Source organism: Marmota marmota, unplaced genomic scaffold (genome assembly GCF_001458135.2).
Source record: "Marmota marmota marmota unplaced genomic scaffold, marMar, whole genome shotgun sequence".
NCBI lineage: Eukaryota > Metazoa > Chordata > Mammalia > Rodentia > Sciuridae > Marmota > Marmota marmota.
The window spans coordinates 36,002,730-36,028,623 of record NW_025999977.1 but is presented as its reverse complement, the minus strand read 5'-3'; the positions used below and the strand labels follow the sequence as shown (position 1 = coordinate 36,028,623).

The following is a 25,894-nucleotide window of genomic DNA, read 5'->3' as shown; positions in this document are numbered from 1 at the left end:
CTGGGGATGTGTCTCAAAGTGGTTGAGTGCCCCTGAGTTCAATCCCCATTACCAAAAAATAAAAAAGTGAACCCTAATGTAAACTGTAGTCTTTAGTTAATAATAATGTATCAGAGTTGTTTCATTAGTTGTAACAAATATATCACACTAATACAAGATCTTAATGTAGGAGAAATGGGGAATAAGGGAGTGTTTGTTATGTGAGAACCTTGTATTTTCTACTAACCTAAAACTACTGAAAAACTATTTTTTAAAAAACTGAATATCAGTCATTTCTTATGATTTAACTTAAAAGTACAGTTATCTGCCTTTGTGGGTGATTCGTTCCAGATACCAAAATCTATGGATATTCAAGTCCCTTGTATAAAATTTGTACCTAATGTACACATGTCCTCCTGTATGTTTTAAATCATGTCTAGATTACTTGTAATACCTAATATAATGTATATATTATGCAATTAATATTATACTTCATTGCTTAGGGAATAATGATGATGAAAACATCTGTACATGCTCCGTACAGATCCAGGTTTTTTAAAAAAATATTTAAGCAGGGCAAAGTGGCGCATGCCTGTAATCTCAGTGGTTAGGGAAGCTGAGGCAGGAGGATCATGAGTTCAAAATCAGCCTCAGCAACTTAGCGGGACCCTAAGCAACTCGGCAAGATCCTGTCTCTAAATAAAATATCAAAAAGGGCTGGGGGGCTGACGTTGTGGCTCAGTGGTAGCACGCTGGCCTAGCAAGCATGAGGCCCTGGGTTCGATCCTCAGCACCACATTAAAAAAAAAAAAAGTATTGTGTCCAACTACAACTAAAAAATAAAATATTTTTTTAAATAAAGGGCTGGGGATGTGCTCAGTGGTTAAGGACCCTGGGTTCAATTCCCAGTACCTAAAAAATAAATATTTTAAATTCACAGTTGGTTGAATCCGTGGATGCCAACATTTCATACACTCTCAGTATGAAGTGTTTTCAGTGTAATGTTTTGCCCTTGACTCCTGCCATCCCTAGTCTGGAGATGATTGATTTTTTTTTTTTTTTTTTGAACTGGAGATTGAACCGATGGGTGCTTTACCACTGAGCCACATCTCCAGTCCTTTTGATCTATTCTTTTGAGACAGGGTCTTGCTAAGTTGCTGATGGTCTTGCCAGGTTGCTGGCCTCTGACTTGCAATCCTCCTGTCTCAGCCTCCCACGTCACTGGGATTATATTATACACCCTGGTTGGAGATACTTGATTTAATTTAAAATTCCTGCTTCCTTTGATTATTGTTGGTACTTGCCTGACTACCCTTGCTAGAAAGCAGGAACATGGGTTCAATTGCTCCTCTTACTAATTTTGACTCAGTTCTTCTGGTTTTGGCCATCTATCTTCCTTCCTACTGCTTTCTGTGGTCTGATGCCTCCAATTGCTGAGCTTTAGGGTTTTGTGTTCACTTCAGCTTATATCTTGTTTCTAGGTGTCCTTTCATACACCAGTATTTAGGTTTTAGCTCATTAATCTCTGCTAAATAATATACCACACTTTATCCGTTCTCAGTCTTGCAAAAATTTGTTGTCTCCTATCTTTTAGTTTTATTTATTTATTTCCTTCCTTCATTCCTTGGAACACTGTACCATTGAGCTACATTCCCAGCCCACCTCCCCTTTTAATTTTGAGACAGTCTCTCTCACTCAATTGCTGAGGTTAGCCTTGAACTTGCAATCTTCCTGCCTCAGTCTCCGGAGTAGCTGTGGTTTTAGGTGTACACCACCATGCCTGTCTTTTCTTCTTTTTTCCCACAGAGCTAGGAATTGAACCCAAATTCCCACACATACTAGGTACATGGTTTACTACTGAGCCACACCCCCAGCTCTCTTTCCTGTTTCTGTTTGGAAGATTTATGACTTACTTATTATTTATTTATTTATTATTTGGTGGAATTTCTAAGTAAAGAGACATGCCATGTTCAGTTTCTTATTTAACTAGGCTGTTTTTATTTTGGTCACTGATGACTTTTTTTTTTTTTTTAATTTTTTCTAGTTGTTGATAGACTTTTATTTCATTCATTTATATGCAGTGCCAAGAATTGAACCCAGTGCCTCACACTTGCCAGGCAAGTGCACTATTGCTGAACCACAGTCCCAGCCCCTGATGATTTGGTTTTATTTATTTATTTATTTCTGTTTTAAATTATACTAACTTAATGATTTTGTGTCCCTTTAAAGCCTTGGGTATTTCTGTTTAGGATACATTTTAGATGTTGTAAAAAATTGTCTTCAGAATCACAGTTGTGAACTAATACACATTTTTAAAGTTGTTCACAGGGCTTAGAGCTCCTGCCAGAGGATTGCTACTCTTTGGTCCACCTGGAAATGGGAAGACAATGCTGGTAAGAAAAATTTTCAAAGAACTGAGTAATCTATTGAAATATTAAGGATAATATAAGTTTATTATTCCTGAGTCTGTTATGAATTGCTTTTTGCTATGATATCTTCTCTTTAAATTTTTAAACTAGTTTTCAAAGCAGAAATAAATGGAAAACTATTTTATCCTCAGTAATGTTTGTGGTATTTTAGAATAGCTTAACTTAGTGTACTAAGTATCTCTCTAACCATTTTTTTTTGACTGTCTAAACAACTTAAATAATCAGTATGTTTTAGTTAGTTTGATTGTTTATTTCCATTTCGTTTACCAATAGTTTTTACCAGTATCTGGATACCTCTTTCTTCTGCATCACTTTTCTAGATGGAAAAGACAAATTAGGGAAACAGTAACTTTTCCCTTAGCTATTTGTGTTTTCACCAAAGAAGAGAATAGCATCCCCCACTACCACAACCATGCTATATATTCCCTCTTAGAAAAGAAGAGTGGGAAGAGACACAGTTCTTCCAGAGCTTTTCCTTTTAGCTGAGAAGGAAGCATTTTTATTACCATATGTTGGAAATTGTGTCATACCCTATATTTTTAGAGAATCTGTTCTAGCACTTAAATTGATCAAATGTGGCTATGTTTTTAAAGTAAGATACTGAATTAATGTATTTGTTCTTCTGATTTTTTAAAGGCTAAAGCAGTAGCTGCAGAATCTAATGCAACCTTTTTTAATATAAGTGCTGCAAGTTTAACTTCAAAATATGTGAGTGTTCTTTTGCTGGTATTGTCATGTTTGTAAGTTAACATCCAAATGTTACTGTGTTAAGTATAAATGATAATATTTTACAGAATATTTTTCTATGAATCTTTTAATCTATATATGATGAATGGTAGTCTTCAAGGTAGAAAGTTGGTATGCAATGTTAGGGTTCTTTAAAATTAGAGTTGTGTTTCAAATACTGTAGTACTTTGCTAGGGCTGCATAACAAAGTACCATTAACTGGCTGGTTTAAACATCGGAAGTGTATTGCCTTATAGATTTAGATTTAGGAGGCTGGCAGTCTAAGATCGAAGTGTGGGCAGAGGTACTTTATTCTGAGGACTATGAGGGAGAATGTGTTAACATGTCTTTCTACTAGCTTCTGGTATGTTGCTGGCAATCTTTGGCATTTCTTGGCTTGTGGATTCATTACTTTTTGGCAGGAGAGAGGGAGAGTACTGGCAGTTGAATCCAGGGATGCTCTACCACTGAGCTATATATCCAACCATTTTTATTTTATATTTTTATGTATTAAAAAATTATTTTAGTTGTTAATAGACCTTTATTTATTTATGTGCGGTGTTGAGTATTAAACCCAGGGCCTTACACATGCCAGGCAAGTGCACTACCGCTGAGCCACAGTCCCAGCCCCTTCAGTTTTTATTTTGATACAGGGTCTTGCTAAGTTGCCCAGACTACCCTCAAACTTGCAATCCTCTTGCCTAACCTCTTGATTCACTTGGAATATAGGCATGCCCCACCATGCCTGAATAGATGCATCCCTTTCTTTATTTTCTTTCTTTGTACTCAAATTTCTACTTTCTTCTTTTATTTTTTATTTTTTTTAGTTGTAGAACGACACAATATCTTTTTTTTTTTTTTAATTTATTAATTTTTTTGTGTGGTGCTGAGGATCAAACCCAGGGCCTCATGCATGCAAGGCAAGCACTCTACCACTGAACTGCAACCCCAGCCATAAAATTGTAGATGAATACAATATCTTTTTATATATATATATATATATATATTTTTTTTTTTAAGTGTGATGCTGAGGATCGAACCCAGTGCCTCAGGCATGTGAGGCATGTGCCCTACCACTGAGCCACAACCCCTTAAATTTCTACTTTGTATGAGGATACAGTCATTCAGAATTTGGTTCTGCTCCTAATGACCTCAACCCAACTTGGTCATCTAGAAAGACCCTGTTTCCAAATAAGGTCAACTTTTATAGGTACTGAGGATAGGACTTCAGCATGGTTTGGGAGAACATAGTTCAACCCATAACTTATACCATCACTTTATACTTAAACTTCAAGTGACGGTGTGAGAAGAGATGGGCTAATGACCTAAACTGAGTATTTCTAGTTTTCTGATTTTGAACTAAAATGTAACACAATATTTTCCATGTTTTTAAATCATTATTGTTTTACCCTATGATTTAGATTTCTTTTTCATTTCACTTTTTTTAAAAATCTTTTTGTTGTTGCTCTTTTTAGATATACTTGACATCCATTTACTGTCCACTGATCGTATAGTGACGTTCAAAGAAGAGCTCAGTTCATTTTTGGGGAGTGCAGTCATAACTACAGGGCATAGCAAGAATAATTTTTCTCGTGTATAGAACCAGTGTATTGCAAAACTGTGAAGTAGATAGTCTATCAAAGCCTATACTGCTTTGTCTTTCTCTCCCCTTCCCTTCCTTTTCTGTTTGGTACCCAGTGACATATTAGTCTCTGATCCTCATCAAAATCTTTGTGGTTGAAAGTATTTTGACAAACTTACTTAAATATAAATCTTTGATGAAAAAACATTACCTATAAGATTCTGGGGGCTGGGGATGTGGCTCAAGCGGTAGCGCACTCGCCTGGCATGTGTGGGGCGCTGGTTTGATCCTCAGCACCACATAAAAATAAAATAAGATGTTGTGTCCACTGAAAACTAAAAAACAAATATTAAAAAATTCTCTCTCTCTCTCTCATATCTCTGGATGTTGCCATTTGATTATTCATATTTGTTTCAAGTCTGTTTTCTTTCATCTTCATGAATTGTGAAACAATGTAAAGTCCATGATCTTATCCCCTAACCTGATAATTATTCCATGGCAAGGTTGTTTTTAGGAAGGTTGAAATGTCTAGACCATAATTTGGCCAGTTATACCCAATACATTTTTTCTTATGTCCAACTGAAATATGTATTTTCTAATTTTTGTAAAGTGGATTATAGCAGTGGCACACACCTATAATCCCAGTGGCTCAGGAGGCTGAGGCAGGAACATCATGAGTTCAAAGCCAGCTTCAGCAACTTAGTGAGATCCTAAGCAACTCAGGGAGACCCTGTCTCTAAATAAAATACAATAAATGGGCTGGGGTTGTAACTCAGTGGCAGAGCACTTGCCTTGCACATGTAAGGCACTGGGTTCAATCCTCAGCACCACATAAAAAAATAAATAAATAAAGGCATGCTGTTCATCTACAACTACAAAAAAAATTAAATTAAAAATACAATTACAAAGGGCTGAGGATGTGGCTTTGTGGTTAAATGGCTCTGGGTTCAATCCCCAGTAACCCCCCCCCAAAAAAAATTATAAAGTGGATGTAACAAAAATCTTTTCTTTTGTGAAACAGCCTTTTATACATAAAGGAATTTAGTGTTACATCTGCTTTTTTTCCTCTCTTAGTTATCTTCTTATGGTCTCATACCAGTTTGTCAGTATGCTTAGGGTGTAAGAAAAGCTAAATATTTTACCTCAGACAGGATCTCAGATTTCAAGACTTAGAGTCATTTCTTGTTGTGCACCTTCTGTTTCTTATGATATATCTTGAGAAAACTTTTTGCAGAAACTTCCTCATAATTGTGGGCATTTATGTTATTAAACTAGATGTTTTTCTACAAAAACCAGTTACGTATGTATCTTAATATGTTAAAGTTTTATTTAACCTTGTTTATTGAATACATGTAGGAAAGTGTTTTTATACCATAAATATACAGCTCAGTGAACTGTCACAAAGTGAACACTTTCAGAATCACTATGTTGGTCAAGAAGTAGAATGCTGGAGGCTGAGGCAGGAGATCACAAGTATGAAGCTAACCTAGGCAACTTAGTGAGATTTTATCTCAAAATAAAAAATAAAAATGGCTGGGGGTGTAATTCAGTGGTAAATCACCCCTGGATTCGATTACAATACAGAAATAAATAAATAAGGAAGGAAGGTATTTAAATAGGAAGGAGAGCTTAGCAATTAGGTAAATAGTCTCTTCTAAAATTATAAGGTACAGTTCAGTTACACACACTAGTACTCCCAGTTCCTTGTACCATATCTTTAGTTGTGAGGAAGAGAAATTAAAGTACTGAGTTCTAGATTGTCGATAATGAAATTTAAAGAACTGGAATAGTGTTGCGTTTTTATTTGTTTAACAATACATATGCTTTTTTTTAGGTGGGGGAAGGTGAGAAATTGGTGAGAGCTCTTTTTGCGGTGGCTCGAGAACTTCAGCCTTCTATAATTTTCATAGGTGAGAATGTTTTCCAGCTAAATTATTTGAATACTTGTGATATTCCTCTTTCCAAATATGAGAGGCATGATAGAAAAGATTATTCAGAAGGAAAAAGTTTTAAAGAACGGTGACGTTGAAGACTACGTATTGAATTCAGTAGAACACACTATGTTAATAACTTAAGTATGAACTAGATTTGTAAATGATCACATATATTGGCCTTTTATTAAAGTATTCTCTTTGTATTTCCCCTAGATGAAGTTGATAGCCTTTTATGTGAAAGAAGAGAAGGGGAGCATGATGCTAGTAGACGTCTAAAAACTGAATTTCTAATAGAATTTGATGGTGTAAGTATATATCATTGTTGTTGGTAACAGAGTTTGAACCCAGGGGTGCTTAACTACTGACCCACATCCCCAGTCCTAATTTTTTATTGGGAGACAGGATCTTGCTAAGTTGCTAAGAGCCTCGGCCTCCCGAGCTGCTGGGATTATAGGGCACCACACATGGCTATGATTTTTTTTCTTTTTGATACTGGGGACTGAACTTAGGGATACTTGACCACTGAGCCCTGTTTTGTATTTTATTTAGAGATGGGGTCTCACTGAATTGCTTAGCTAGGCTGGCTTTGAGCTTGCAATTCTCCTGACTTAGTCTGCCAAGCCACTGGGATTACAGGCATGTGCCATTGTGCCAGGCAGCTATGATATTTTTAATGTGGCAGAGTTTTTTTTGTGTGTGTATTCCTATTAAATTATCCCAATTAGAAATATGTATGTATTTTTCTTTTTCATTACTTTATTTAAAAGTACTGAAAATCTTTTTTTTGGTGTTGTAGGTACAGTCTGCTGGAGATGACAGAGTACTTGTAATGGGTGCCACTAACAGGCCACAAGAACTTGATGAGGCTGTTCTCAGGTAGAGATATTGATGTGGAAACACATATGTTTATGACATATATTTACTCATGTGTTTATCTCATATTTCTTATTTCATTACTCTTGGTTTTAAGACTAAATTATTTTCCTTCCTATGCTACCTCCTGGCCTCTTGTTATCAATTAAATAAGGAGTTTGTGGTCATGTATGGGATAATATGAGGAGAACTAGTCTTTACTTTATGGTTTAAGCAAATTGCTTAATTCTTTTGGATGTCATTAAATTTTCTTTAAATTCCAAAACTGATTCTTGCTGGGCTTCATGATTATAGCAGGATTCATGAGAACTGTCTAGTATGTTTGAACAAATTTATTCCCCTCCTACTGGAAAGACAGTTTGACTCAGCATAAAATTCTTAGACCTGCTTTTTGTTTTCCAAATAATTTATAACATTGCTCCATTGTTTTTAGGATTGGATGTCACAGTGTAAAAGTCTACATAGATTCATTTCTTTCACACTTATAGATTAACTTGATTTTTTTTTTCTTTTTACTAGATAGAATTCTCAACCATTTAAGTTTAATTGGTCTCTGTTAATTATTTGTGGGATTCATTGTTTCTTTAAATTTATAGTTTGGAACTTCCCTTTTTTTGAAATTTATTTTAAATACTATATTTAACTTTTTTTTTCCTAATAATTTTTTTCTGGGTGTTTTTTTTTTTTCTGTTTTTGCATGTAAATTATGTATTATGTTGCATCTCTTTGTCCCTGTATCTGTAATTTTTTTTTTGTTCCTTTTGAACTTTTTTTGTTTTGTTCTGTTTCCCCAAGTTTGTTGCCTTTATTTCTTACTGAGTTAGTATTTATTCTCCTTCCTGCTACTACTTTTATAACTTGTTATAACCTGTTCTGTGGTGATTTCTTTTTTCTTTGCATTCCTGATCTACCCTATTTTGCATCTTGTTTTTTCTTACTTCTTTGAGCCTTTGTATCCATTTCCTTAAACTCTTGTTTAAAAAAAAAAAAAAACACAACTTTTTTTCATTAAATTATTTCATTCTATGAAAATATATTTGGTCATAATTTTAATTTGCTGTGTGACAGAATCTTATGCATGTTCTTCATTTTAACTACTTTGTTTATTGTAAGATTTCTCCTCTTCTTTTTTAAGTGAACCCTGACTTTTCCATTTTGCTTATTATTTTTCTTTGGATAAGAGGAGTTTTCTTAGAAAACTTACTTTTGTAAGGATATTGTTGGGTGAGGGCTAGAGAAGTAAGAGTTATCTTGAGCTGTCCCATGTATACTCTGAGCTAACAGGCAGTCATAGTGAAGCCCTACCTGATGATGAAGGGTATGTGTGTATAAATAAGAGAGAGAGTTGATTTATTCTTCTTCAACTGAATAATATTGATGACAACAAAACAGCTTGTCATCCAGCCAAAGTGGGTAGTGCCTTCTTACAAAGGTAATGTGTCTTTCAATTTCTTTGTACAGTCTTTCCTTACATTCTTGTGTTATCAGTTCTCATGGTCTGCAGAGGTAGGCCGAACATGCTTACTTAAATAATAGGGAGTGGTTTTATTCCCTTCACGGTATGATGTCTCTGTTTTCATTGAAAACTTGATGTTTGGGGCTGGGATTGTGGCTCAGCGGTAGAGAGCTTGCCTAGCACGGGCGGGACCTGGGTTTGACCCTCAGCACCACATAAAAAAAAAATAAAGGCAGTGTGTTGTGTCCATCTACACCTAAAAAATAAATATTAAAAAAAAAAAAGAAAACTTGATGTTTGGACAGTTATGTCCATTATCTGCAATAGTAGATCCTCTGTGTATCTTCCTTTGTTAGTGTAATTTTTACCACTACAGTAGCACTTCATATTTTTTAATTCCATAACTGTTAACCTAGAATGATGATGATGAAGTTTCCATTCTTCTTCCTGTAATCTTTTTTTGTGTGTGTGTGTGTTTGTTTTGGTACCTGGGATTGAACTCGGGGGCACTCGACCACTGAGCCACATCCCCAGTTGCATTTTGTATTTTATTTAGAGACAGGGTCTCACTGAGTTGCTAAGTACCTCACTGTTGTGAACTTAAAATCCTCCTGCCTCAGCCTCCTTGCCACTGGGATTACAGGCATGTGCCACCACTCCCAGCTGTTGTTTGTTGTTATTATTATTGTGCATTATTACTATTAAAAACATACATCTAAATGAATGGCTGACTTAGCCATTTATTTTTAAAATTTTTTTTAGTTGTAGTTGGACACAATACTTTTATGTATTTATTTTTATGTGGTGCTGAGGATCAAACCCAGCGCCTCGCACGTACTAGGCGAGTGCTCTACCACTGAGCCACCACTCCAGTCCCTTAGCCATTTGTTGATTAAAGATTTTTAAACATTAACCAGAGAATTTTTTAGGGATTGAACCCAGAGGCAGTCTACCCTTTTTATTTTTATTCCCATCCCTTTTTATTTTTATTCCCATCCCTTTTTATTTTTGAGTCAGGATCTTTCTGAGTTGCCAAGGCCAATTCTCATTTTTCAGCCTCCCAGGTTGCTTTATTTATTTATAAGGCATGTGCCATTGAGCCTGGCTAACCAGAGTGATATGGTTTTTTAAAAAAATAACTAAAAATATCTTTTTATGTTGATAACTACTATTATGTGTTCAGTTACTTTCACTATTAAAGCCTTTTCCTATCATTTTTTTCCTGAACTGAGTTACCTTTAAATTCAAAATATTTGAATTTTATTTATTTTTTTTTTAGGCGTTTCATCAAACGGGTATATGTGTCTTTACCAAATGAAGAGGTATGTATCCGAACTTCTTTTTATTAGTATAAACAAAAACTACCATCTTGATAATATTGAGTTTTCCAGTCCATGGTATAGCTACTTTGTAACAGTTTGGTAGTTAATTCAGTTTCCTTTCCCATTACTTTTCCTGTTCCTTTGTTCTTCCTTCCTTCCTTCCTTCCTTCCTTCCTTCCTTCCTTCCTTCCTTCCTTCCTTCCACCTACCTACCTTTTTATTTATTTTTTGTTTGTTTATTTTTAGTTGTAGTTGGACACAATACCTTTATTTTATTTATTTATTTTCATTGTGGTGTTGAGGATCGAACCCAGCACCTTGCGAGTTCTAGGCAAGAACTCTACCACTTACCTAGTATGCCTGGGTTTGATCTCCAGTACTGCCCCCTCCCCCCCAAAAAAAAATACCCAAGAGAAGTGGAAACATTCACACAAAGAAATGTGAACAGGAATTATTATAGCAGCTTTGCCATGTTAATAATAGTCAAAAACTGCTCATCAGTTGTTAAATGGATAAGCAAATGTAGCGTATACACACTAACAATAAAGGGAATTAGCCATATATGCTATATACAGTAATGTGAATGAAACTCAAAAACATTATGTTAAATGAAAGAAACCACGTGCGAACAATTTCATATTATATGATTCCATTTATATGACACATCCACAAAAGTAAAATTTCTAGACACATAAAAGCAAATCAGTGATTTACTAGGACAAGGGATAGATAGGAATGGGGATTAATTACAAACAGCCATGAGTGAACTTTTTGGAGTGATAGAAATGTTCTGGACTGTGTTATTGTGATGATTGCACAACCCTGTAAATTTCTTATGTCATTGATTATGATAAAATTTATGGTATATAAATTCATACTTACATAAAACCGTTTTTAAAAAATTATGGGCATGGGGCTGGGTTTGTATCTCAGCGGTAGAATGCTTGCCTAGCATGTGTGTTGCAATGGGTTTGATCCTCAGCACCACATAAAAGTAAATAAACAAAATAAAGGTGTTGTGTCCATCTACAACTAAAAAAAAAAAATTTTTTTTTAAATTACGGTTGTAGGGCTGGGGATGTGGCTCAAGCGGTAGCACGCTCGCCTGGCATGCGTGCGACCCGGGTTCGATCCTCAGCACCACATACAAACAAAGATGTTGTGTCTGCCGAAAACTAAAAAATAAATATTAAAATCTCTCTCTCTTTCTCTCTCTCTCTAAAAATAAATAAATAAATTACGGTTGTATAGCTCAGATACTTGTCATTCTTAGTGCTTTATTTGAATTGTCTCAAAAGACCTTTTCTTTAAATAACACATTGTGGGGGCTGGGGTTGTAGCTTAGTGGTAGAGCACTTGCCTTGCATCCATGAGGCACTGGGTTCAATCCTCAGCACCACATAAAAATAAATAAATAAAAATAAAGATATTGTGCCCATCTACAGCTAAAAAAAAAAAAAATTAAAAACAAACAATGTGGCCAGTGCAGTGGCTCACACCTGTAATCCTAGCATTTTAGGAGGCTGAGGCAGAAGGATCTTGAGTTCAAAGACAGCCTCAGCAAAAGCAAGGCTGTAAGCAGTTCAGTGGTTAAATGCCCCTGAGTTCAATCCCTGGTACCAAAAAAAAAAAATCACATTGTATTTTGTTTATTAGAGCATTGTGATTATATGTAGTAGTTATATTCATTTTGACAAAATCATAATGCAAGGAATTTTATTTCTCTCCCCATCCCTGCCCCAGTTTCCTTCCATCTTCATATTTTTCTCTCTTGTTCTACTGGTCTTTCTTTTTGCTCCTTTAAAAATAGTTTTAAATTCCAGCCAGGTGCCTTGGCACACAGGAAGATCGCAAGTTCAAAGCCAGCCTCTGCAATGACAAGGCCTAGCAACTCAGTGAGACCCTGTCACTAAATGAAATACAAAATGGGGCTGTGAGGATGTGGCTCAGTTCTTGAGTGCCCCTGAATTCAATCCCTGGTACCAAAAAATAAATAAAATAAAAAAACTTAATTTTAACTATGTTTAACGGATAAGAATAAGGTTTCAATGTGACAGGATTTGAATCTGATTCCTGGACATTATATTGTTAATTCTTAGCTTATTGAGTAAGAATTATTAATTTTGACTGTAGTGATCATTCTTTATAATTTCATTTCAGACCAGACTACTTTTACTTAAGAATCTGTTATGTAAACAAGGAAGCCCACTGACGCAAAAAGAACTAGCACAACTTGCTAGGTGAGTAATTTGATTTGGTTTATCTTATTTAATTTTTATAAGTTTACTGTTTTCATTGTTATTTTAATTTTTTTAACCTTTATTTTATTTATTTATTTTTATATGATGCTGAGGACCAAACCAAGTGCCTCGTATACACTAGGCAAATGCTCTACCACTGAGCTACAACTCCAATGCCTATTTTTTTTTTATTTTTGAGGTTAAGAATTCTCTTTCTAGCAGGCCACAGTGGCACATGCCTGTGATCCCAGCAGCTTGGGAGGCTGAGGCAAAAGGCTCATGAGTTCAAAGCCAGCCTCAGCAACTTAGCAAGATCCTGTCTATAAATAAAACATAAAAAAGGGCTAGGGATGTGGCTCAGTGGTAAAGCACCTCTGGGTTCAATCCCCAGTACCAAAAGAGGAAAAAAAAAAAAAATTCTAGGGGATGGGTTGTGGCTCAGTGGCAGAGCACCGCCTAGCAAGTGCAAGGCCCTGGGTTCAATCCTTAGCACCACATAAAAATAAAATAAAGATATTGTGTCCAACTACAACTCAAAAATACAATTTTAAAAAAGTTAGAAAAAAAAGAGAAATTCTCTTTCTATATATAAGCTAAAATATAAAACAAGTAATTATCAGAAAAACTTCTCATCCTGTATCTCCTTACTATCTTAGCTTTTCTTCCTCTATATGTGGTATCTAAATTTCATATATGTGTATGTGTGTGTGTGTAATTAATATATATATATATATATATATATATATATATACACATATATATTAATATTAGTTGTAGATGGACTCAACATCTAGCTTTATTTGTTTGTTTGTTTATTTATTTATTTATTTATTTTCATGTGGTGCTGCGGATTGATCGCAGCGCCTCACACATGCTAGGCAAGTACTCAACCACTGAGATGCAGCCCCAGCCCCTGTGTCTATGTTTTACTCGACTTGGCCTAAATATGTAATGATGATGTTATTTTTTTTTATAAATAAAACTTATAAATGGTACTAAAGTAATTTAAAAATTTTAAACATTTTGTAACTACTCAGACCAACATAAACTATAAACTGTTCTTTTGAATTATGTAGAATACTTTTTAAAACTTATACATCTTAAAAAAATTTTTTAAGATGGTAAGAAGACTTTTTTATTTAGAAAGGGATTAACATTATTAATATTTAGATAATTTACTAATCATATTAAAGGAATATGGTTCCAGCTCAACTTTTTAAATATAATCTCCTTTAAAATTAATCAGGATTTATAATTCTAATGGGAATGTTTTTAGATAGCAAAGAGTTCAAATGTTAATGTTAAATGTTAAACTCAAGTTAATATCATAAAAATTGAGTCAGATTATATTACTGGGGCTTGGGTTGTAGCTCAATAGCAAAGTGCTTGCCTAACATTTGTGACACCCTGGGTTTGATCCTAAACACCACATAAAAAAGTAGACAAGTAAAATAAAGTTCTTTTTGTTGTTGTTGTTTTGTTTTTAAGAGAGAAGAGAATTTTTTTTTAATATTTTTCAGTTTTTGGCGGACACAACATCTTTATTTTTTTTTTAATGTGGTGCTGAGGATTGAACCCAGCGCCCCGTGCATTCCAGACGAGCCCGTTACCGCTTGAGCCACATCCCCAGCCCCAAAAATAAAGTTTTAAAAAAAGTTTTTAGGGCTGGGGTATAGCTCAGTTGGTATAGTACTTATCTCACATGCACAAGGCCCTGGGTTCAATCCCCAGCACCAAAAAGATAAAGGAAAAAATAGTTTTTAAAAATTATATTACTGCCTGAACATCAATCCATGTATAAAAATTCCTTTGCTGATTAAGTCTGAATAATGCTAGTGCTAAAGAACTATTTTTAAGGTTTTTTTCCAATTTTTTTTTTGTAGTTGTAGATGGATAGAACGCCTTTATTTTATTTGTTTATTTTTATGTGGTGCTAAGGATTGAACCCAGTGCCTCACGCATGCTAGGCAAGTGTCCTGCCACTGAGCTACAGCCTCATGCCTAAAGAACTATTTTCTATAATTTACTGTGACCAACAAAGGCCAAGAAGCAAGGTAGGGAGGTCAGTAGATGGAAAATTACTAACAGGAAACATCATGAGTAAAAGGAATTCTTGCTGAAGGCAGGCCAGGCTGATTAAGTATCAAGAGTAGTCAGATACAAAGGGTGAAGTATATTTTCAGAATTCACTTAGCAAGTTTCTTGCTCAGGTGGATTTGTATAGCAAGTCGGAGGTTGGGCCCAGTTGAGGAGAGGGCGCACAAGAGACTGATTACATTAAGTTATATCTTAACCTTTTTTGTTTGTTTTACAGTGGACTTAAGTAGAACTGGAGATAGGAAATTCACTCATTAACTTTAGTCCCTGAAAAATATCATGAAGTAATTTTAAAATTTTAACAAATATGTGAATAGTGAGTAATTTTTGTAAGAGCTCTGAGTTCCTCTATGAGAAGAGAATAAATTAAATACTTGAGAATATAGAGGTCCTCCTTTGTCATTTCAATGAAGAATTCTACTAATAATGTTTCATCTGTTAGTTGTTTTAACATAGTACCTGATGAGTAAATACTTTTCTCCTATTTTATTTTCCTCTTTGCCTTTGTTTCTTAATTCCCTAGTTTTAATTCCCTTCAACAATCTCTTGGTTGCCCAGCATCCTTACTGTATTGTGGCATCCTTTTCAGATGTGTCTCTTTTTGCCATTGTCTTTTTCTACATTTAATGAAATGTAGGAAATGTAGGTTTCATTAAATGTAGGAAAAGAAAAAGACAATGGCAAAAAGCTTGATACACATGATACACATGGAGATAAATAAGACTAATTAACTTACAGAAAAATAATTGTGGTTATGTGTCATTTGGCCACCAGTGGTTTTTACCTTTCCAGGTGATGTGTATGAAGTTTTCCACTGGACCTCCTGGAGAGTATGCCTTAATCTAAAGGAATGGTTTTAATGTTGCATATTAGAAGTGTTATAAGGAACCAGTAGTAAATTGTTTTTTATTTAGCAGATGGGCCTTTTTCTTCCCTTAAAATCAAATCACCTAACTGTAAGCTTGCTGAAAAAGGCAGAATCATTTATATCCTCTTATTATATGGAGATTTTTAATCTGCAGATATGAAAATGGTTTACTCTTTCTTCCTTCCATTTTTTTCAGAATGACTGATGGATACTCAGGAAGTGATCTAACAGCTCTGGCAAAAGATGCAGCACTGGGTCCTATCCGAGGTATGTGTACAGGAGCTTGAAACATTTGAACTATTTACTATTCCATTTTAGAGATTTAAAAAATCTCTACCCAGAGATCCTTTTTATTATCAGTGTGAAAGCAATAAAGCTGTCTCAGTGGAAAACTTCATACCGATTAGTTTTTAGACTAGAGATCAACAGAGTTTTTCAGAAAAGACTTTATAGTAAATATTTCAGGTTTTGTGGACCACATCTGGTCTCTGTTGCATAGTCATCATAATTGTCTTTTCTCTTACAACAAACTTTTAAAAATGTAAAACCATTCTTAGCTCACAGCTAATATATGAAAATAGTCCATGAGTCAGTAGAATATTACCCGTTTTAGACAAGAAGTTTTACTTCTTGATAATTTGTAGAGAGTGAGGAACTCAAAGGAAAAGAAAACTTTTTATTTTGCCGTGCAGAGGATATATTCCTGGGCCTTTTGCATGCTAGGCAAATGTCCTGCCACTGAGCTACACCCCCAGCCCAAGAAAACTTTTTTAAGCAAGCAAAAAGTAATAATAAAGGGGAAAACGTTCTTGTCTGTTTTCTTTTTTCATTTTAGTAATCTAATATCATTTGAAATTAATGTGTCTGAATTTTTACGTAATATATCATTCCTTGTTCTGTTTTGATTCAAGTAAATAATTTGTTATTTCTGAATACCACAACTGATTCTTTATAGTTTAGGTTAAACTCACTATGATACACTTGAAAGTAGATGTTCTCAGCTGCTTTTCCACAGCCAGCTTGGCACTGAGTGGATGATGTACTCAGTTATGCACTCACATTGGCTATGATGATAAACAGCACAAAGAACACGAAACTTTCAGAGAACTAGATATATCTCTAGTCTTTTTCTTTTAAGAAAGTAAAACTGAAGGAAACTGAAGGAAAAAGATGTTATCTTTAGTCAAAATGTTTTGCTTTACAATAGTTCCCCATATCTATAGTTTCACTATCTTTGGTTTCAGTTACCCACAATCACCTGTGGTTTGAAAACTCTACAGAGCACAATAAGATATTTTGAGACAGAGAGTGACCATATGCATAGAATTTATTACACTATACTGTCATAATAATTGTTCTTTTTGATTATTATTATTAAAAATTTTATTGTGTCTAATTTATAATTGAAACTTTATCACAGATATTTATGTATAAGAAAAAGCATATATAGAGTTTGATATAATCCAAGATTTAAGGCATTTATGGAGCTCATGGAATGCATCCCCCATGCATAAAGGGAAACTATAGTATTTGATACAATTAATTATAGCACATCTTTCCCAGTGAATTGGAATAATACTGATTAAGAGAGGCTATTTTAAAAATAATAAATATAACTGTGTGTCTGTATACACATATATATAACCTTATATGTATATTTTGAAACTGAGTAAACAAACTTTCTTACTACAAGAGGTATGAAATCTTGTTCAAATAGTAGACTCAGAAATAGTAGCTAATGTATAAATCATTTAAGTTTTTTAGAACACTGTAGCTGTTATTCTAAAGCAGACAAAAATTTGAGGTTTAAGAAAACAGACTAATATCTTTTTGTGAAAAACAAGTTGAATTAAGTTAATTTTCAGATTTGTGAACTCTATTGTTCACGGGCAATTTGCAAGAAATCAAATGCCTCCTTCCTATTTACTTACCTCTAAGAGGGAATATTTCTAAGCATTTATAAATTGCATATGCTCTCAATGTTAATATGTCTCTCTTAATAAAATGATTTATTAAACATACTATTAAACCATTGTACTTGGCATTGCCCTTAAGCCATTTAAACTTAAAAATCTTTTATTTTTTTAAGTATCTAACTTTTACATTTTACAGAACTGAAACCAGAACAGGTGAAGAATATGTCTGCCAGTGAGGTATCCTATTTTATGATTACTTTTCTTTGATTTTCCTCTGTAAGTCTTACTTTATTTGTCTAGGGTTTTTTCATTTATTTGATCAGAAAAAATTAACTTTGCTTTATTTCAAAATATGGGGCCTGTGAAATTAGTATCTTATGTTTTTTTTTTTTTGTAATGGTCAAAAATATACGTAGTCATTAATTTTTTTATCAAATAATGTAATGTAAATATCGAACAAAAATTATAGAAAACTTGATGCCATACATTATGAAAAGTACTCTATGATTTTAATTAACCTCTATATTAAAATGTTCCATTTTGTTAGTTTTACAATCTTTTCATCCTTCTTTAAAAAACAATACAGTCGTCCATCTACAACTAAAAAACAATACAGTCATTATTGTGCTGGGTATGGTGGCACAGGCCTGTAATCCTAGTAGCTCAGGAGGCTAAGGCAGGAGGATCACAAGTTCAAAGCCAGCCACAGGGCTCGGGTTGTGGCTCAGTTGTGGCTTAGCACGAGTGAGGCACTGGGCTTCAATCCTCAGCACCACAACTAAAAAAGCCAGTCTCAGCAACTTAGCAAGGCCCTAAGCAACTTATTAAGATCTTGATTCAAAATAAAAAGCAGAAAAGGGCTGGTTAAATGCCGCTGGGGTCAATCCCTGGTACCAAACAAAAAAATTACTATTGTAATTTCTTGATATGGAAGGCTACCTCATTAAGACACTAAAGCATTTCTTTGGAAACACTTGCAAGCAAAATATAACATGAGATATGCAGGATGGTTATAGTTATATGAGCAAATTATTTATAGCAGGCTTGAAATATGTTTGTAACTCTTCTGCCAGAGATTTTTTTGTTTATTGCCCAAGTTTCAACAGCTTTTGAAGGGACAGTGAAGTGTTAACATAGAGAATGAGTATATTTGAGTGCATTTTGGCAGTCTTTTTTCTTCAAGCTTAAGTAAAATTGAGGTTGCCTGATTAGGCAACTTGTACATTGTCAATTTAATCAACTACATTACTCAAGAAAGCCCTCACTTGTCTTGTAGCCTCTCTTTATCCCCCACCTCCACAGTGCTGGAGCTCAAACCTAGGGCATTGCGCATGTTTAAGCACAGCTGCATCCCCAGCTCTCCACAGTATTATTTTTGTACTAAAAAAGTAAAGATTGTGTATGAATTGTTTCTTTACCACACATTACTCCCGCTGGTATTGATCAGGATAGGTACTCTAGCCCCTTAGACTGAAGATGAGGAAATAGCCATTTTATGCATGATTTTGGAACTCTGTCCTTTGGAAAAACCAGCAGAATAAAGGGAATTGTCACCATCTGGCATGTAAATTTAAACAGGAAGCAGTCTAGAAATTCCCAGTGTATTTAAAAGGCAAAATGCTCTGAGCTCCAGATCTGGATTTTGCCTTTTTAAAAATAGATTGGGAATTTATAGACTGCTTCTTGCAGTCTTGATGTGAAGATTATTGGGAAAACTACTTTTGGAGTGGAATATTTTAATATACTTTTTTTTAAAATATACTTTTGTTAATGTCTTATAATAATTTCATGGAAACAGATAGGTGGCTCCTTGGGAAATAGACTGTCTCAGGAATCTGCATGATTAGTTCATGAGAACGATAGATTAATAGTGGGCTCTTTTAGCCATTAAGTGTGTTTCTTTTCCAATCCTGAGAATATACATATAACCAAACTTTAAACATTTTCTTCTTCACTGAACAAAGTCAACCTAAATAAAATTACTGTTTTATCTGAGGGGTAAAGAACACTGCAGTCTATTTTCTTGTATTTTTGCAAGTGCTGGGGATAGAACTCAGGTCTTTGCACATACGAGGCAACAATGAACTATATCCCCAGCTCCTTTTTATTTTGAGACACGATCTCGATAAGTTGCCCAGGCTGGCCCCAAACTTGGCAATCTTCTTGGTTCAGCTTCCCCTGTAGCTGGGATTATACCTGTGTGCCACCCCACCAAGATAATTATTTTCCTTTCTTAGAAGTAACTATTATGGATTCGTGACTCTAAAACAAGGTAATTCTGTTGCATGAGGTAGTTATTGCTACATAACAAATCATTCCTAAATTTAGCAGTTTAAGACAATACACATCTATTAGCACAATTTTATAGAATTAAGAATCGAGGCACAGCTTAGACAAGTCTACTTCAGGCTGTTTTTACAGGGCTGTATCCAAAATGATGACCCAGTGTCTTTTACAGTGCTGTGATCAAGTTGTTAAGTCACTGCAGGGCTAGAGAAAGCTCTGCTTCCAAACCCACTGAGATGGTCATTTGCCGGATTCATTATGAGTTGTTGGACTGAGTCTCAATTTTCACTGGCACCTAGCCAGAGGCTACTTTTAGTCCCTTGCTACTTAGGCCTCTCCGACAAAGCAGTTAGCTTCGTTAAGGCTAAAAAGGCAAGAGAATGCAACAGGATGGAGGTAATAGTCCATATAATCCAATACTGGCAGTGCTATCCCATCACATTTGCTGTATTTGATTCTTTAAGTCCAGTTTGCATTCAAGGGGAGAGGAGTGCACACATGCATATGTAAAAGGTGAGGGTAATTTGGAGATCCTTAGAAGCTAGCCATCATATCTGTAAAACAATTTTTTAAAATTGTTGTTGTTCAAAGTTGGCCAGTGAAAATGGCTTAATTGGGGTGAGCCCTCTCCACACTTCTAGAACTTTGAAAAGATAGGGATTCTGGTTCATTTTATTAGAGAACAATTTGTCTCTGGATATTGAAATGTATTCTGGATTTTTTTGTTTTGTTTTTTAAATCAGTACTGTTGTTAGCCTACTAATAGTAACAAGACTTATTTATTTATTTTCTTACTTTGTTTTTGGTACTGGGGATTGAACCCAGGGGTGCTTATCCACTGACCCACATCCCCAGCCCTTTTTATTTTTTATTTTGAGACACAGTCTCACAAATTTACCTAGGGCCTTACTAAGTTCCTGAGGCTGGCTTTGAACTTGCAATTTTCCTGCCCCAGCCTCTCAAGTCACTGGGATTACAGGTGTGTGCCACCATACCAGCAAGACATTTTTTTAAAATGTCATGAGTTCCTCTCATTCTAATAGAGTACATCTATTTCAGAATTACTATACAACATATCTAAAAATATAATCATATTTGCCATTTTCAAAATGTCATAAAATTATATTTTACCAAAAAATTAAATAGCAAAACTAAAAATTAATGAATTATGAGAAGTAACATCAGTGGTACTTTTTGTGATCACCTTATTAACTATGTGAACCCAGGTCACATTCTTTTTTTTTTTTTTTTTTTTTAATATTGTTTTTCAGTTGTCAATGGACCTTTGTTTGTTTATATGCTGTTCTGACAATTGAACCCAGGGTCTCACATGTGCTAGGGAAGTTCTCTACCACTGAGCTGGAACTCCAGCCCCAAGGTCACATTCTTATAATCTGGTTCTGCTGTATACTTTATTCTTCTTTTGGTGGGGGTTACTAGGGATTGAACTCAGGGGCATTCAACCACTGAGTCATATCCCCAGCCCTATTTTGTATTTTATTTAGAGACAGAGTCTCACTGAGTTGCTTAGCACCTCACTGTTGCTGAAGCTGGCTTTGAACTTGCAATCCTCCTGCCTCAGCCTCCCAAAATGCTGAGATTATAGGCATATGCCATTGTACCTGGTGGTTCTGCTGTATACTTTCATCCAGATGTGTTAAATTTATTTTTAATCTAGTGATTTTGGTATTAATAATTTGTCAGTAACCTTCTGAATGATTTAACTTTCATAAAACACTTAAAATAGTCTGGAACACAGTACTACATAGGGTCTATTAAATAGTTTAAAAATATATAAATACTTAGTAGTGGTATTTGATTTCTTCTCCTCATGTTCCTCCTCCTTGATGCCAAGTATCAAACCTACGGCCTCATGCATGATAGCAAGCCCTCTATCAGTGAGCTATACTCCTGGCCTCAATAAGGGGGATTTTGAAAAGAATATAGATAAAAGTTGTTAAAGTTTTATCTAAATTTGCTTAACTTATTTTTTGTTCAAATACACAGGTGCCAATTTTTAACACAGATTATTTTGTGCCATCCTCTCTTTTGCCTTTTAAAAATACCTGGATAGGGCAGGGGGGGAATAACTTAGTAACAGAACATGTGCTTAACATATATGAGGCCTTGGGTTCAATCCCCAGCACCAAAATAAATAAAAATACTTAGGTTAACCTGAGTGCAGTGGCCGTGCCTGTTAGCCCAGCTATTCAGGAGACTGAGGTAGGAGGACTGCTTGAGCCCAGTATTTCAAGCCAACCTGGACAAAATAGCAAGACCTCCATCTCCAAAAAAAACTTAGATACATATATTCATTAACTCAGCATATATTCATTAACTCAGCATCTGTGTTTCCAAAGGCAATGTAAAAATTGGAAAATAAGACCAAATTAAAGTAATACTAATATTAGAAAATTGCATATACAAGCATCCTATATGTTACAGTTAAAGAGCAATATTTAAATTCCCATTTGTTTCTTGTAACACCCCATTCTCCCTGAGCATAAATTTAGCTGGAGTGTAATGGTGGTAAGACTTGACAATACATAATTCCATGAAACAACATAGAAAAAAACTGAAAATCTAAGTGGTGGAATTGTGAGTGATTCCTTTTTCTGCTTGTATGTATTTTGTCAAGTCTTCTATTTTTCTTTACTTTACAGTATTGGGGATCTATCCTAGGGCCTTGCACGTGGTAGGTGACCACTCTATAATTGAGCTATATCCCCAGCCTGTGTCAAATTTTCTATAATGAGTGTGTGTTATAATGAGAAAACATTATGCTGCAAAATGTTAATACCTATGAAATTAAACACAAGTAATAAAAGATATTAGTAGTCAAGCATGGTCGTACTTTCCCATAATTCTAGTGGCTTGGGAGCCTGAGGCAGGAGGATCACAAGTTCAAGACTAGCTTGGGCAACTTAGCAAGACCTCAAAGTAAAGAATAAAAAGAGCTGGGTATGTCGCTCATTGGTAAAATTACCTAGGTTCCATTCCCAGTACTGTAAAGGGGGGGGGGAAGTATATTTAGTGTAGCATTTTTGTCAGGTATGTTATATGTCAAACTTGCTTATATATAGTAAAGAAAATATGTTAAATTGATTGGCATGATTTTCTAGGAATACATGTCTCCATAATTATAATGTTAATTAACAGCAGTGCCATTATTTTAACCCATAATTGTGTTAACTACTGTGTGTCATATGCTTTTTAAAAATCTAGATGAGAAATATTCGATTGTCTGACTTCACGGAATCCTTGAAAAAGATAAAACGCAGTGTGAGTCCTCAAACCTTAGAAGCGTACATACGGTGGAACAAGGACTTTGGAGATACCACTGTTTAAAAAAATGCATTTGTAAGCCTGCAGAACATTTTACTTACAAGAAAGAAACACATGATCTTCAGTGAACAATTATCAGTTACAGAAACTCAACCTAAGTTTACAAACTTTTCAAAGTCTTAAAATTATTTGTGCACCAAACTTGAAGATGAATGAGATAACAAAGTACACAACATAAATGGAATATTTTGTTGTTTAAGGCCTTCTTGCCTTGATGTTCATGGTTATTTCAATGGGCACTGTAAGGTAGAGCACAAGAAAAGCTGATTCTGGTCTTCTATACCAATGTAGTTGTAATGTAAATAATAATTTGTATATTGTGTTGCAGATGAAAGTATTCTAGAGACAGTGAATGGTAGAAGACACAGAGCCTTTGGTTGTTTGTCTTATGTTTTTTTCTTAAAATAGTAATTTTTCCTATTTTTCTTTCCTAATGTCTTAACTACCAGTGACTGGAAGATCAAGCATTCTTAGTTTCTTTTCTTGTTTTTCCTCATTGTTCTCTTTTTTACAAATCCAGTGTGCCAAATGAAACTTTCCCTAATAGCAATAGGGTAAAGCTAGTTTGAGGCTTTTTTCCTTCATAAATCTACAAACATTAAACAGTTGTTTTATTCATTTTAATTTTTATTTTTCTATTACCTTACTGCCAAACAATTTAGAAAGCAATATCGAAACAAAGTAAATCTGGTAAAACAGAGGTTTGGGTTACTCTGTCATGTAACATGTAGATTAGTCTTCATATATCCTACAGGTTTTTTTTTTCTGAAATGTCAAAAATTTACTGTAGACTGTTACGTTATTTCAGATGGAATTTATTTTCTGATAGAATTATTCTGATATTTAAGAGAGCCAATTTTAACTGCTATAAAAGTGGCTCCAGTGAGACAGAAGGGAAATACTGGGAGCTAAGATGTTTCTAATTTATTGCTTATTACTTTCTTACTGTTTACAGAATAATTATAAGCCTATAGAACTACCATCTTTTATCTTAATAATTATGAATCCCTTCAGTGAACTTACAATACTGAATTTTTATACACTGCATACATTTTATAGGTTTCTTGTGCTTGCTTTATTAAAAAGTTCTAGTCTGTTGGTTAACTTTTTGTTTCCCCAAAATGTACAATAATTCTGTTTCTTGTTTGTATAAATATGCCTGGAGTTTTATTATAAAAATGTCATTGTAGGAAGTAGAGATTCATATCATGGCCTTTTAAATATTATAATAAAGGCAAATGGATGTTTGCCCTAGGTTTACTGGTTAAAAGTTTGTTTACAGAATTTTTCTTTGGTGCTTAAATGTAAAATGTCGTAGTGAAAAAGAATAATTTTGTAGTAGTAATAAAGACTTTTCACTTAGGAAAAACGTTTTGAAAGAATACATTAAAATACAACAACTGCCCCTCCTAGACAAGAATTTTACAATGAAGATAATACATTCTCCTTAATTGTATTCTTGGATAGAAGGTGTATGATTTCTTAGGATCAAATGCTGTTTGTACTCATAACTTAAATCATGTCTCTCAATCATGACTTTAGAACTCCCTGGCTGATAAAATGAGAGTTGAGATAAATACCAAAAGAAAAAAAAATTAAGCCAAACTGTGCTCTTTTAGGTCATGGGTAGAGTGTATCTTTTTAAGGTCTCAAATGTTAAAGCACCAATATAAAATACTGATAATGAAAAGTAGTGATAAACATATATATGAGAAGAATTGGAAAATCTCAAAACCTTTTCAATGAAGCTCACAAAATTCTTTTTTATTTAGAAAAGGATTAACATCAATATTTAGATAACTTACCAATCATATTAAAGGACTGTGGTTCTAGCCCAAATTTTTAAATATGATCTCCTTTAAAATTATGATTTATAATTCTATTGGGAAAGTTTTTATTTATTTTTTTATTTATTTTTTTTTTTAAAGAGAGAGAGAGAGAGAGAGAGAATTTTTTTTTAATATTTATTTTTCAGTTTTCGGCAGACACAGCATCTTTGTATGTGGTGCTGAGGATCGAACCCGGGCCGCACGCATGCCAGGCGAGCGCGCTACCGCTTGAGCCACATCCCCAGCCCCTGGGAAAGTTTTTAGATAGCAAAGATTTCATAAAAGTCAAGTTAATATCATAAAATTGAGTCAATTATATTACTGTCTAAATATCTACGTACAAAAATTCCTTTGCTGATTAAGTGTGAATAATGCTAGTACTAAAGAAATATTTTCTGTGATGTACTACAACCAAGTTTTAAGTTGTGTTTCTTTTATAGAAGGGCCATGAAAGTAGAATAATTACATAGTAGGAGGTAAGGGAATGGTTTGGTCATTTTCAATAAAAATAGAAGCTGTGGATGTTTTCTGAATTAATATTAGCCATAGATTGTAACCTTTTATATTTCATGTTGAGCTGTTATATTATTTTTTAAAACTGTTATATTCAGTGCTTGAATATGAAGCATTGGTGTGCTCTTCATGTTAATATGGCAGAGTTTTGTGAACTAAATTGAAACTTATTGATGTTCTGAACTTTGAGCCAAAAGAAAAAAATCAGTACTATATTTCCAAAATGTATTGGGAGTGAAAGCTTATTCTGAAACAGTCTGCCCATTGAGGTTATTAGGTTTCTGGCTTGCATATGTATGCTTTGTGCTTGAGAAGAATTGGAGAAAAAGCAAGTAGAATTCTTATTTAAATACATATACAGCAGTCTTTGTTTATAGTGTAAAGTTCTTTATATTTTGTACAAAAACTAATTCTTTTGGTAAAATGAACCATTTACAGTTTTTTTGGACTCTTGAGTCAAAGGATTTTCCTTTAAATGCTTGTCTCAATTTTAGTCTGG

At 34.4% G+C, this 25,894-nt stretch overlaps 1 protein-coding gene across 4 annotated transcripts in view; it reads left to right on the top strand.

Moving 5' to 3' along the window:
* Positions 1-24,638, top strand: part of Spast (spastin) — a 58,857-nt gene extending 34,219 nt beyond the window's left edge. For all 4 annotated transcript variants that reach the window (XM_048804576.1, XM_048804577.1, XM_015479791.2 and 1 more), the window contains 10 exons: positions 2,298-2,372; positions 3,045-3,116; positions 6,551-6,626; positions 6,864-6,955; positions 7,447-7,526; positions 10,259-10,301; positions 12,462-12,541; positions 15,703-15,773; positions 17,619-17,659; positions 22,934-24,638. In XM_048804576.1, coding sequence (XP_048660533.1) covers positions 2,298-2,372; positions 3,045-3,116; positions 6,551-6,626; positions 6,864-6,955; positions 7,447-7,526; positions 10,259-10,301; positions 12,462-12,541; positions 15,703-15,773; positions 17,619-17,659; positions 22,934-23,056 — 753 coding nt within the window. In that variant the 3' untranslated portion in view covers positions 23,057-24,638. The remainder of the gene's footprint in view (positions 1-2,297; positions 2,373-3,044; positions 3,117-6,550; positions 6,627-6,863; positions 6,956-7,446; positions 7,527-10,258; positions 10,302-12,461; positions 12,542-15,702; positions 15,774-17,618; positions 17,660-22,933) is intronic.
* The last annotated feature ends 1,256 nt before the right edge of the window (positions 24,639-25,894 follow it).